Source organism: Lithobates pipiens, unplaced genomic scaffold (genome assembly GCF_037356315.1).
Source record: "Lithobates pipiens isolate NorthernLeopardFrog02 unplaced genomic scaffold, aLitPip1_a1.2 Scaffold_16, whole genome shotgun sequence".
In the NCBI taxonomy this organism is placed as follows: domain Eukaryota; kingdom Metazoa; phylum Chordata; class Amphibia; order Anura; family Ranidae; genus Lithobates; species Lithobates pipiens.
The window spans coordinates 597,130,532-597,143,036 of NW_027507748.1; the positions used below are offsets into that span (position 1 = coordinate 597,130,532).

A 12,505-nucleotide genomic window follows, 5' to 3' on the forward strand; every position below is an offset into this window, starting at 1 on the left:
AAATGTGTACCTAATAAATGGTGTATATTATTGGTATAATTGATCATTTTACTGTAATTGTAATATTGTATCACAATATAGCTGATTTTTAATAGGCCTAGAGCTGAAGATTTATTTATTTTCTTGGCTGTAGCTTTAATCATATAATTTACCTGTAATGACGTTTATTCCTGTTGATTGCTGTAGAAATCTTCTTTCTAGTGATGCCCGTTTCAGGTCTCAGCACTGACGTTCTGGTACTATGGCAGTTAATTGTGTGCGGTCTAACGCTGCAGAATATTGGTCACAACACCCCACCACTTTCTGTACTCTCCTTTATTCAGAAAAGTCCTTTTTTAGTTTTTCACAATTGTTCTGTGAATAGGTGAGAGGATCTCACCTGATCTCCCCCTCCTTCACATAACCTGTTGCATCCAGTGAAAAAAATACAAGGACTTCAAGGCTCGGTTCACATAAATGTGAATTGGATGCATTTTGAGCCACATCCGATTCGCATAACGTGAACTGGTCCGGCTTGCAATAGAGCCAGTTTGCATATGTCTGGGATGGCTGCAGTCCTTTTTTAAGTAGTAGTAGGAGAGTCCTGTGCAATTTTAGGTCGGGTTCCGGTACAAATTCAAGTAGAAATTTGCACCGGAATTGCAACTGAACAAAACTGCACCGGACTCCTAAAAATGGACTGCAAACCACAACCAGACAGGTGTGAACCTAGCCTTCTAAAGGGAGGAAAGGACAGAGATTGGTGTGAAGTCGTTTGGAACATCTTCAATATACCGCAATGTTAAAGCAGGGGCAATCGATCCATACAGAATGTCTGTAGCATCACTTTAGAGAAGGATTCTTCAATAAGGTGCAGGATTTGGAATACATTTCATTAGAGACAAGTAATGTGACTCAAGCTGTAGCCAATAACAAATTTCAGCTTTAACCACTTTAAGACCGCCTACCGCACATATCCTGTGGTAGGGTGGCTCTATTGCATGAAAGAACCTACCTTTACGTCGTTCCATGATATAGATAGTGTGGGCTCGCGTGCACATCCGGCGAACTCAACGTCTGCTGGCCACCTGCGATCACTGCACAGAGAGGCAGAACAGGGATGTAAACAAGGCAGGGCCCTGTTCTGACAGGGGACAACATGGAGATGTGTTCCTAGTGGTCAGCAACAGCTATTTCTGTGTTGGCCCAGTGAGCCCAGCCACATACAGTTGGAACACACCCAGGGAACACACTTAACCCCTTGATTGCCCCCTAGTGTTAACCCTTCCCTTTATTTTTTTTTTTATTTTTTTTTAGCACTGATCACTAATAATTTCACTAGTCCCCAAAAAGTGTTACATGGGGTCGGATTTATTTGCTGCAATGTTGCAGTCCCACTAAAATTTGCAGCCATTACCAATAAAAAAAATAAAAATCCATTAATCTATCCCCAATTTTGTAGAGCAGGGGTATCGAACTCTATTTCATCGCGGGCCGCATCAGCAGTGCGGTTGCCCTCAAAAGGACACTTGTGTCTGGGTCTCACTACGTATAGAGTGCAGAGTTCAGGATTATGCTACGTACAGAGAGCCGGGTTAAGCCATGCACTACATACAGAGAGCGCAGATTCAAGGGTGCGCTACGTACAGAGTGCAGGGGGTTCAGGGGTGCGCTACGTACAGAGTGCAGGGGGTTCAGGGGTGCGCTACGTACAGAGTGCAGGGGGTTCAGGGGTGCGCTACCTACAGAGTGCAGGTGTGCGTTACGTGTGCTGTAACATCTCATTTCAACCCCTCCTTTTGGGTTCTGATCGCTGCACCCAGCACTTTGCCCCTCCCCCCTCTAAACGCATCTTCCTACACACCTCCACAGCAAACCACGCATCTGTACTCTCTCCTACCTGATGGTATTTGCAAGAATGTCCTCAAAAGCCCGCCCTCAAGATGCAGCCACTGGATGTAGATTAGAACACACAGCCGCCGGAGCCAGGTACCTCCACCACTGACAGGCTTTGCCGGACCAACAGCGCATGCGCTCAGCTACACACACACACACACACACACACACACACACACACACACACACACACACACACACACACACACACACACACACCCCGCTGCTGGGGAGACTGAGAAGGAGAGCATGTTTACTCCTGTTGCCAAGGAGACCTGTTCGATGAGAGCGGAAAGCAGCTGGCGATTACAGGAGGTGGCGTCTGGCGGCCGCTGTGTGGGCCACACTGCATGGCAGGCCGGATTCGGCCCATGGGCCTTGTGTTTGCCACTTGTGTTGTAGAGGCTATAACTTTTTCGCAAACCAATCAATATATGGCTTTTTGTGGGTAAAAATTATCGCAAAAAATGGCCTCTTCATTAAGGGGCTAAATCTTTCTGGGGCTGAAGTAGTTAAAGGTAAACCCCAAGTCCCTTTTTAGTATGTTTGGAATCATGTCTCATTGTACATAACATTTATAAGAACTATATTCGAGTTAAAGCAAAAGTTCACCTGTTACAAAAAAATTATAAATGCACTTTTTTTTTTTTTCCAGGTAAAAAAATGTAAATTTGTATTTATTTATTAGGCCTCAGAAGATCGTGGGTGTAATGCCACAGTCCTCCGATATGGGCAGGCAGTTTCCCCATTGACAGGAAGCTAAATAGTGCTCAGCAGTGCCCTGGTAGTTCATGGAGAGCTACAAGCTGACAGGTGCAAAGGCTGTCAGTACAGAACACTGTGCATGAATGATGCGACTAGGCGAGCAGAGCTCATACTCCTAATGTAGAAAATTAAAGGAAGTCATAAGAATGCCAGGTGTATAACCTTTATAGAACTATGTGGAATTAGTTCAAAAATACAAAATAATGCAACAGACATACAACCTTCATTATAGGGAGATAACAACCAGACAGCAAGCATGTCTTTAGCTGCTGTTGGTTAATTTTCTGTCTGAGTGGAGTTGTGTATAAGGTGGGGTCAGTGTCTTGGCCACATGCCACATACTTTTCTTAGACACAATTTCTGCACTGTACACCCCTGATGAAGCCTTGTTTTGAGGCAAAACTTGTTGGGTCAAGGGATTATTTTTTCTTTCTTTTTTATTATGGGCACTTAGATTTATTGAGGCAATGTGGGGTTAGTTCTAGGAGGTAGAGGGAAATTTTTGTGGATGGTGGATTGACAAAAGTGTATTTTTTTTTTTTTTTTAGGCTGGAAGGGTACTGTGATATATTTTGATTTTAATGGGCAGCTGAGCCTTTTGTAACCACAGTAACCCTCATTATAAATCCATGCCTTTGGGTAGTGGTATGTGGTCAAGATACTGATCCTACCTTATACACATCTCCACTCGGACAGAAAGATTGACAAACGGCAGCTAAAGACATGCTGTCTGGTTGTTATCTCCCCATAATGAAGGCGGTTGTATATCTGCTCCATTATTTTGTATTTTTGCAATAATACACACCTGGCATCTTTATGACTTCCTTTCATTTTCTACATTATGAATTTGAGACACTTATGAATAAAAGTGAAGCTTTAGGTCACAGTGGGTTTGATGCGTGGGTATAGCGTGCCCTCGCTGTTTCTCCATTTCTGGCTTTGGCTGGGGTTCCACTTATGTCTAATTTATGTCAGTGGAGTTTCTTTGGTAACTTTGTGCTTAATGGTGGCTGATTGCTTCTCTGCTGTATCCTGTAGAAATATTTCGTATTTTGATGAGGATGTGTTGTCAGGACATTTTATTGACATTTTTTTTTCCATCTTATTTTTTTTTCTTCCCTTTTGAAAGATGTGGTCCTGTAAATTGGACTATATAGTGCTAGGAGCACAGCTTGTCAGCACAAGGCTTTTGTTTTTCATCCAGGCAATACTTGAATTCAGTAGGCAACTTGGCTTGTAAAACACAGTGGTAGTCAGTACCTTGAGCATTTGCAAACCAGCAATAATCAGCTCTGCCCATCATTGTTTTTACAGTGTACCTTTACACAGCCATGATCATTTAGAAATCATTTATTCTCAACTCTGTTTTGTCGGCAGCATAGTTGATCATTGTATGCAACACGTGTAGCTCTAAGAGTTGGAGGTTGCACAGAATGGCACAGGACGCAGCCATGGCATAATGTCAAACTTGAGTTGGAGTAAAGTAAAGACTCACACGCTCTAATTTTCTTGGTCCCCATTGTCAGGTTACTGTTAGCGGTTCAAAAGTGGGCACATACACAGAAAGCTTCTATGCCATTGCAAGTTAAAGTGCAAATACTTCTGGACCAGGTATGCCATGTCTTTGAGCTCCTTCACTAGTGCCAACATCTTCTCCCTACCTTCTTTTGGGTGAAAGATTGGCCGGTGCAGGAGTTCGATCATCCTGATTGTAATGCATGCCATGAAAATACACTGATCTCTGAGCTATGCCCGGGTGCACATTCTGAAGAAAATTATGAACAGGCAGGTGAGTTGTTATTTATTTTTTTATTGCAGAAGAGACATAGCGTGCATATTACTTTACACTTTGGTGCTTCTTTTGAAACGATTGCAAAGTCTTGTTTAAAAAAAAACAAAAAAAAAAACGTAACAAACACGTTATACTTGCCTGCTCTACTGCAGTGGATTGGGACAGAACAGCCCAGATCCTCCTCTTCTCTGGTCCCTCTTTTCTGCTCCTGGCCCCTTTCTCCTGTTGAGTGCCCCCCCCCCCACAGCAAGCCGTTTGCTATGGGGCCACCTGAGCCGAGCTGTAGCTCAGTGTGTCCATTCAGACACGGAACTGCTGTTCGGCCCCACCCCTTCTCTCTCCTGATTGTCTAACTAACTTTGATTGCTGCGGGAGCCAGTGGCACCGCTGCTGTGTCTCAGCCAATCAGGAGGGATCGTCTCGGGTGGCTGGGGGACTCCTGGACAGAGCCTACTCTGTCGCTGGACAGAGTAGGGGCTCAGGTAAGTTTTAGGGAGTGCTGGGGCGGCTGCTGCACACAGAAGCATTTTTTATCTTAATGCATAGAATGCATTAGGATAAAAAAAATCTTCTGCCTTTATGGCTCCTTTATAATGTACATATATGGCCGGGTGGGCGCTCTCTCCTTCTGAGTGGAAGTTCAGGAACGTCCTTCAGAAGGAGAGGTATCGCGAGCATACCCGCGCAGCGGCCCGATCCCGATGCGCTCGTGAATGGCAGGAGGGCTCTGTGATTGGCCCTCCTGATCACATGACGGCCTTGTCCAATTACAGCCGTCAGGTAATGTAAACACATAACTGGTTGCTAGGCAGTCGGCTCTCCGCTCCACACACGGAAGTTGTCGGTGAGGAGAAGAGAGTAGATCGCTGCAGCCGGCTGGTGATCAGTGAGTATGTGCTGTTTTTTATAGCTTTTTACTCACTGATCACCAACCTAGTGTAAACACACATGTCCCCAAAACACAATATCCCCAAATAATAAAAACACATGTCCCCCACATATGTCCCAGTAACATCACAAGTCCCAATGATTATCTGCAAACATATGTCCGTGATCACTTGCGCACATCTGTACATGATCATTTGTGTACATATGTCCGTGATCACACAAACCCAATTTTTTTTTACCAAAACATGTAGCAGAATGCATTTTGGCTTAAATTTATGACAAAGTTCGATTTTATTGGATTTCTTTTAAAATAGAAAGAAGAAAATATATATTTTTTTCCAAATTTCCACTCTTTTTTTTTTTTTTCACTTACATCGCAAAAAATTTAAAACAGAGTCGTGAATAAATACCACCAAAATAAAGCTCTGTTTGTGCAAACAAAATGATAAAGATTTCATTTGGGTGGAGTGTAGCATGACCGTGCAATTGTCATTGAAATTGCAAGGGCGCTGAAAGCTGAAAAATGGTCTGGGAAGGAAGGGGGAAAAAGTGCCCAGTATTGAAGTGGTTAAACATCCAGCCAAACATTGTGCTTTGGTTTGGATAGACCTGTTAAAGCCCAATTAGCCCTCTGTGTTTATTACTGTCAGGCTGTATATACAGTAGTAAATATGCTGCCATTTGTTCTTTCCTAAGTGCTGTAGCCAGGGTCACAATATACATGGGAATTCATATTGCTGTTCTTACAAACAGGCTGCGGCCTGGGACATTAATGGTCCAGCATAACCACCTGCACAGTGCTGCTCAGGAACTAGAAGACTTGACTGCCTTCCTCAATTAATATGGAAGGTTTAGAGCCTTTATTTGATTTTTATTTGCAATAGGTTTTATTGAAAAGGTTAGCAGTTGAGCAGTTACATAAATTACCATTATTAGGGTTAGGACACCAACAAGTTGAATCGCCCTACCATGAAAGCAGAGCAATACATACGTGTTGATTACAGTAGGAATGTATTGGTATACAACACAGATAAGAGCCGGTTCACACAGCGGGCGATGCGAGGCGACACGACTCGCCTCGCCTCGCTCTCGCAAGTCGCCCCCGTTCTGTACAATGGAACCGTTCTGAGAGGAGCGACTCGAGTCGCTCCGACTCAGAAAAAAGGTTCCTGTACTACTTTTGGGCGACCTCGGGGCGACTTGCATTGACTTCTATACAGAAGTCATTTGCAAGTCGCCGCTGAGGCCGCGGCAGGTCGCGGCGAGGCAAGTCGGAGTCGCCTCGCCTCGCCTGCAGTGTGAACCGGCCCTAAATGTGTGAATGATCACTAAATGGGCAAGAAAAAAATTTAGATGACCGGTGGGGAGAGAAGGGGTCTGCCGGGTTTTTATTGCCATTTGTGTCTTTCTTAGGGAGATTCCACCCTCACTTCTGCTAAGACAGTAAGAACTGAGAAATCTCACCAATGGGGACAAAGATAAAAGCATATTTTCAGTAGAACGAAAGTGTTGTTTTTATTGATCGTTTGCCTTCTTGCCTCAGGGAGAGCCACACATACCATTACTTATAAGGATGTCACAGGAGCAGGAAATAGGAGAAAATCTCCCCAGTGGGGTCGCAGACCAGAATAATAGCCGGCATAGAATTTTAGAACTTTCCCACTTTATCCAAAACTGAAAGTAAATGATATAATTTAGCTTGAGTTCCATATCACCTTCTCTTCCGTGTAAGACAAAAACCTCCCGCTTTTCCATTAATCCAGCACTCTTAATATAATTACATTGCACATTGGGAACCCATGGACCGGGGTGAGCATGACATTTCACAAACCGACATCTGTGATTGGGATTAAAGAAATATGAAACAGCGGCCTAATTCAGTGTTCTTGCATTTGACTTTGGATTTAAAGAGTAGCTCGTGCTCTTGCAGCTGCCAGCTCCACTCTGTTAGGCTATTATTCATCTCCCTGGCAGACTGCGGACTTTTCATTCATTTTTTCTTCTTCTCCGATTACTAAGTGTCCTTGCTGTGTTTTTGTTCCGGCAGGTACAAGGAGGGCGGAGAGGCTTTACTGGTTCTGTTGCCGTCTGAAGTGAAGGGGATGGCCCGACAGCTGGAGGAGAAAAAAGTGCCCATTAACGAAATCAAGTATGTATATTCATCTCTGCTGGGACCACTGACCACTGTTTGTTTTCTTGATGAACGAACTTGGCGGACAACGCAAATACAAGAGGGGCTCGGAAAACTGCAGATGAGCCTGGCATTTCAATGAAATAGATGTAAATCCTAAATATATCATCATTAGTTTGCTTAAATTACTAGGTTTTAAATTTAAAAAATTTAATCGTTTTTTCGAACTTTTTTTCCATTCCTTGTGTGCCAGTGCTGCTGATTTCCTCTTTTTTTTTTATTTTTTTTATTTTTTTTTATAACCCCCCCCAAATTCCACTTTTAGACATTCTTTTCATTTAACTGCCACTGTATAAAAAGTGGTCCTCAACACTTCTTAAAGCAGAACTTAGCCAGATGCGAAGTCCACCTCCCGGGGGGTTTATTCCTCACTTAGGCGCCACCATTATGGTGGAGGCCCAGTGTATTTGCAGATGTGCCACAGTGCTCTCTCAGTATCGGATCCCGGAAGCATATTTTACATGGGCAGGGATGTTACCCCCCCCTGTCAGATCCTGGCATATTTGTGTGCCTGGGTGCATCTGTATGTAGCCATGCTGGTTAGGGCTATGGTTGCCACCTCATCCCTTTAAACCCAAACACATATTAATTACACAGGTTCTGTGTTTGATTAAGATAGTTATTAAACTCCGTTGGTGCCTTATCTGCATTTAATTAGCCTTAGAACATGTGTAATTCCGATGTGTTTGGGTTTAAAGGGACAAGGTGGCAACCCTTGGTAGGGCTCTGTACATTTAGGGTTGCATGCTCAGAACGCACATTACCTGTGTTTCAAGCATACCGTGTGATACCATGTCTAGCTGCAGACTATTTTCGCCTGTCTTACACTTTTGAGAACTTTTGGCAGATCTGAGCGATTGTGTGGAAGTGACTGGGGCAATGAAGACACAAAAAAACTTGTTTTGTTTTTTGTTCTAGTAATTACTCGTGAGTCTAATATTTGCCTCCCTGGCGGTATGATTGTCAGATTTTTGCATCTCAAAGCGGTACAATTATTTTGCAGGAAGATTTGGTGTTTTTATATCGTAGGCCTGTAATTCCTAGCAATAACACACTTAAATCTGTCCAAACAAGAGTCTAGTAGACATCTCGGGTATGATGAAGTTTGAAACACAAAATCATAATATAATAAATATAAAAAAATACTAATATAATAATACAATTAATTGCCCCACAATTCACTATTGCTCAATTCTGCGAGTTTTATAATTTACTATCGCTGTTTTCTAGCTGGTCTTAAACCACTTTTGACGTAAAGGGACAGTTTTTGGTTGCTGTGGACAGTCTCTTATTTCCAGGCAGAAAGAACAGTATATATCATATAAAACTACATGTAGAGCATTGGAAAAAGCACTGGGGACAAAAAGGATGTAAAATCATTTTATACAGTAATGTAATCTGTAAAATTACAGTGTACTGTATGCATTATGATTTTTCACTTTTTTTAATTTGCCGCCGGGCTCCGCCCATGTGCGTTGCGACGCTCGCAGGGAACGGAGCCCGGCACAGAGAGGCATCGGGCGGAGGACAGAGTCCATGGACACAGCAGGGCGACATCGCAGGATCCTTTGGCAATGCAATCCCGAGTGTGGCTCGGAGTTGCCACTAATGGGGCTGAAATTTAAACCCGAGCCACACTCGGGAAAACCGCCAGGGAGGTTAAAGGCTCATGTTTTATAAAAAAAATAATAAAAATAAACATATTATACTTAGTGGTGTGAAAAAGTGTTTGCCCCCTTCCTCATTTCCTGTTCCTTTGCATGTTTGTCACACTTAAGTGTTTCGGAACATCAAACCAATTTAAACAATAGTCAAGGACAACATAGACAAGTAAACACAAAATGCAATTTGTAAATGAAGGTGTTTATTATTAAAGGTGAAAAAAAATCCAAACCATCATGGCCCTGTGTGAAAAAGTGATTGCCCCCCTTGTTAAAACATACTATAACTGTGGTTATCCACACCTGAGTTCAATTTCTCTAGCCACACCCAGGCCTGATTATTGCCACACCTGTTCACAATCAAGGCATCACTTAAATAGGAGCTGCTTGACACAGTAAGGTCCACCAGAAGATCCTTAAAAGCTACACATCATGCCGAGACCCAAAGAAATTCAGGAACAATTGAGAAAGAAAGTAATTGAGATCTATCAGTCTGGAAAGGGTTATAAAGCCATTTCCAAAGCTTTGGGAATCCAGCGAACCACAGTGAGAGCCATTATCCACAAATGGCGAAGACATGGAACAGTGGTGAACCTTCTCAGGAGTGGCCGGCCGCCCAAAATGACCCCAAGAGCGCAGCGACGACTCATCCAAGAGGTCACAAAAGACCCCACAACAACGTCCAAGGAACTGCAGGCCTCACTTGCCTCAGTTAAGGTCAGCGTTCATGCCTCCACCATCAGGAAAAGACTGGGCAAAAATGGCCTGCATGGCAGAGTTCCAAGGAGAAAACCACTGCTGAGCAAAAAGAACATCAAAGCTCGTCTCAATTTCTCCACAACACATCTTGATAATCCCCAAGACTTTTGGGACAACATTCTGTGGACCGATGAGACAAAAGTGGAACTCTTTGGAAGGTGTGTGTCCAAGTATATCTGGCGTAGAAGGAACACTGCATTTCATAAAAAGAACATTATACCAACAGTAAAATATGGTGGTGGTAGTGTGATGGTCTGGGGCTGTTTTGCTGCTTCAGGACCTGGAAGACTTGCCGTGATAAAAGGAACTATGAATTCTGCTGTCTACCAAGAGATCCTGAAGGAGAATGTCCGACCATCTGTTCGTGTACTCAAGCTGAAACGAACTTGGGTTCTGCAGCAGGACAATGATCCTAAACACACCAGCAAGTCCACCACCGAATGGCTGAAGAAAAACAAAATGAAGACTTGAGTGGCCTAGCCAAAGTCCTGACCTAAATCCTATTGAGATGTTGTGGTATGACCTTAAAAAGGCCGTTCATGCTCGAAAACCCTCTAATGTAACTGAATTAGGACAATTCTGCAAAGATGAGTGGGCCAAAATTCCTCCAGGACGCTGTAAAAGCCTCATTGCACGTTATCGCAAACGCTTGGTTGCAGTTGTTGCTGCTAAGGGTGGCCCAACCAGTTATTAGGTTTAGGGGGCAATCACTTTTTCACACAGGGCCATGATGGTTTGGATTTTTTTTCACCTTTAATAATAAACACCTTCATTTACAAATTGCATTTTGTGTTTACTTGTGTTGTCCTTGACTATTGTTTAAATTGGTTTGATGTTCCGAAACACTTAAGTGTGACAAACATGCAAAGGAACAGGAAATGAGGAAGGGGGCAAACACTTTTTCACACCACTGTACCTGCTCTGTGCAATGGTTTCGCACAGAGCACCCTGATTCTTCTCCTTCTCTGGTCCCCCTGTCTGCACTCTTGACCACTCCCCCTTGCCGAGCAAGCTATGCGTGTGCTCATGTATGCTTGCTCCTGAGCCACCTCCTGGGTGTGGCAAGCTCGGCCCCCCACTCCCCTCACTGGCTGCAATTGACGGCATCAGGAGCCATTGGCTCAGCCAATGAGGAGGGAAGAGACCTGGGAAAGTCGCTGCTATCGTGCACGTTGCTTGGATCGGGCTCGTGTATGTATTAGGGAGGGCTGAGAGGGAAGATACTGTAAACAGATTTTTTTGCCATCATGCATAGAATGCAAAAAAAACCTTCAGCCCGGGTTCACACCAGTGCGGTGCGAATTCCAGCTACATTTTCTCTGTGAAGAGAAAAGTCAGCTGTTCAGTGGTGCCTCTCCATTCTCTCTGCGCATCAGCTGAGCAGGGAGAGAGTAGGGGGAGGTGCAGTGAGAAGGAAATATTTCTTGTTCAGAACGCAATGCATCTGCGAATCGGATGCGTTCCCATAGAGGATAATGTACTTGTAATTCGCACCGCAATGCCCAGAAAACGCACACACGTTTTTGTGCAATGCGCAGTGCGAATGCAACGCACATATGTGAACAAGATACATTCATTTGAATGTATTTTAAAATGTCCTGCAAATTGGATGCGGTGTAAGCCACATCTAATTCGCATAGGTGTGAACGGGGGGTCAGCCTTTACAACCACTTTAACCACATCCCGCCCAGCCTACAGCAAAATGAAGAGCAGGCAGTGGTTTAATTGTTGTGACTGGATCTCATATGACATCCTTCACAACCTGCCGCTCATGTGGGCAGATGAGTGGTGCGATGTGTCACTCGGACACCCCGAATTTCTGATTGCGGTAAAAAGCCTATGACGTAGACTCTTTAACATGTGACTTGTGTCCAATCAGTGCAGTGATTATCAGTGCAGCCCCATCATTTCGGCCTATCAGTGCTGCATATCAGTACCCATTAGTGCAGGAGAAAAATTACTTATTTACATAATTTTATAACCGAAACAAACTTTTTATTTTATTTGTTTAGCAATAGTTAAAAAACAACTTGGTGAATAAATACTACCAAAAGAAAGCTCTATCTGTCTCAAGAAAATGATACCAATTTCGTTTGGGTACAGTGTTGCATGACCACGCAAATCGAATGCGTATTCAAAGTGCGACAGTGCTGGAAATTGGCCTTGGCATGAAGAGGGTAAAAGTGCCCAGTATTGAAGTGGTTAAAGAACAGATCTAATATGTAATCAACTAAATGTAGTTGCTATGGCCAGTATCTGCCCCAGTTCTCTTACATCCGCTCAATTGTCTCTTATGAGGCTTGCATGAGGGATATTGTTCCTTTTTAATGGCTTCCTCGTCTTGCTTAGTAACAGATTAAAATGCAAATTTTAATGATTGAATAATGCAGACTACTTTTACTGTTATTATTCATCATTATTATTAAAGCTAAAGACTTTTTCCCCCCCAATTATTAAAATTAAAACCCTGTAATATGCTAAAAGCAGATTATGCATTATAAACTAATTGAAAAACAAATTAAAAGTAAATTAGATTGAACAGCTGAATTACATCATTATGTCAGTTTTTCTATA

At 43.2% G+C, this 12,505-nt stretch overlaps 1 protein-coding gene across 1 annotated transcript in view; it reads left to right on the forward strand.

Annotated features, from left to right (window-relative positions):
* The window catches only part of DDX10 (DEAD-box helicase 10), a 420,816-nt gene that overhangs the window by 63,528 nt on the left and 344,783 nt on the right, over positions 1-12,505 (forward strand). Inside the window, exon 10 of the mRNA XM_077483966.1 lies at positions 7,368-7,469. Within this exon, the coding sequence (XP_077340092.1) occupies positions 7,368-7,469 (102 nt within the window). The remainder of the gene's footprint in view (positions 1-7,367; positions 7,470-12,505) is intronic.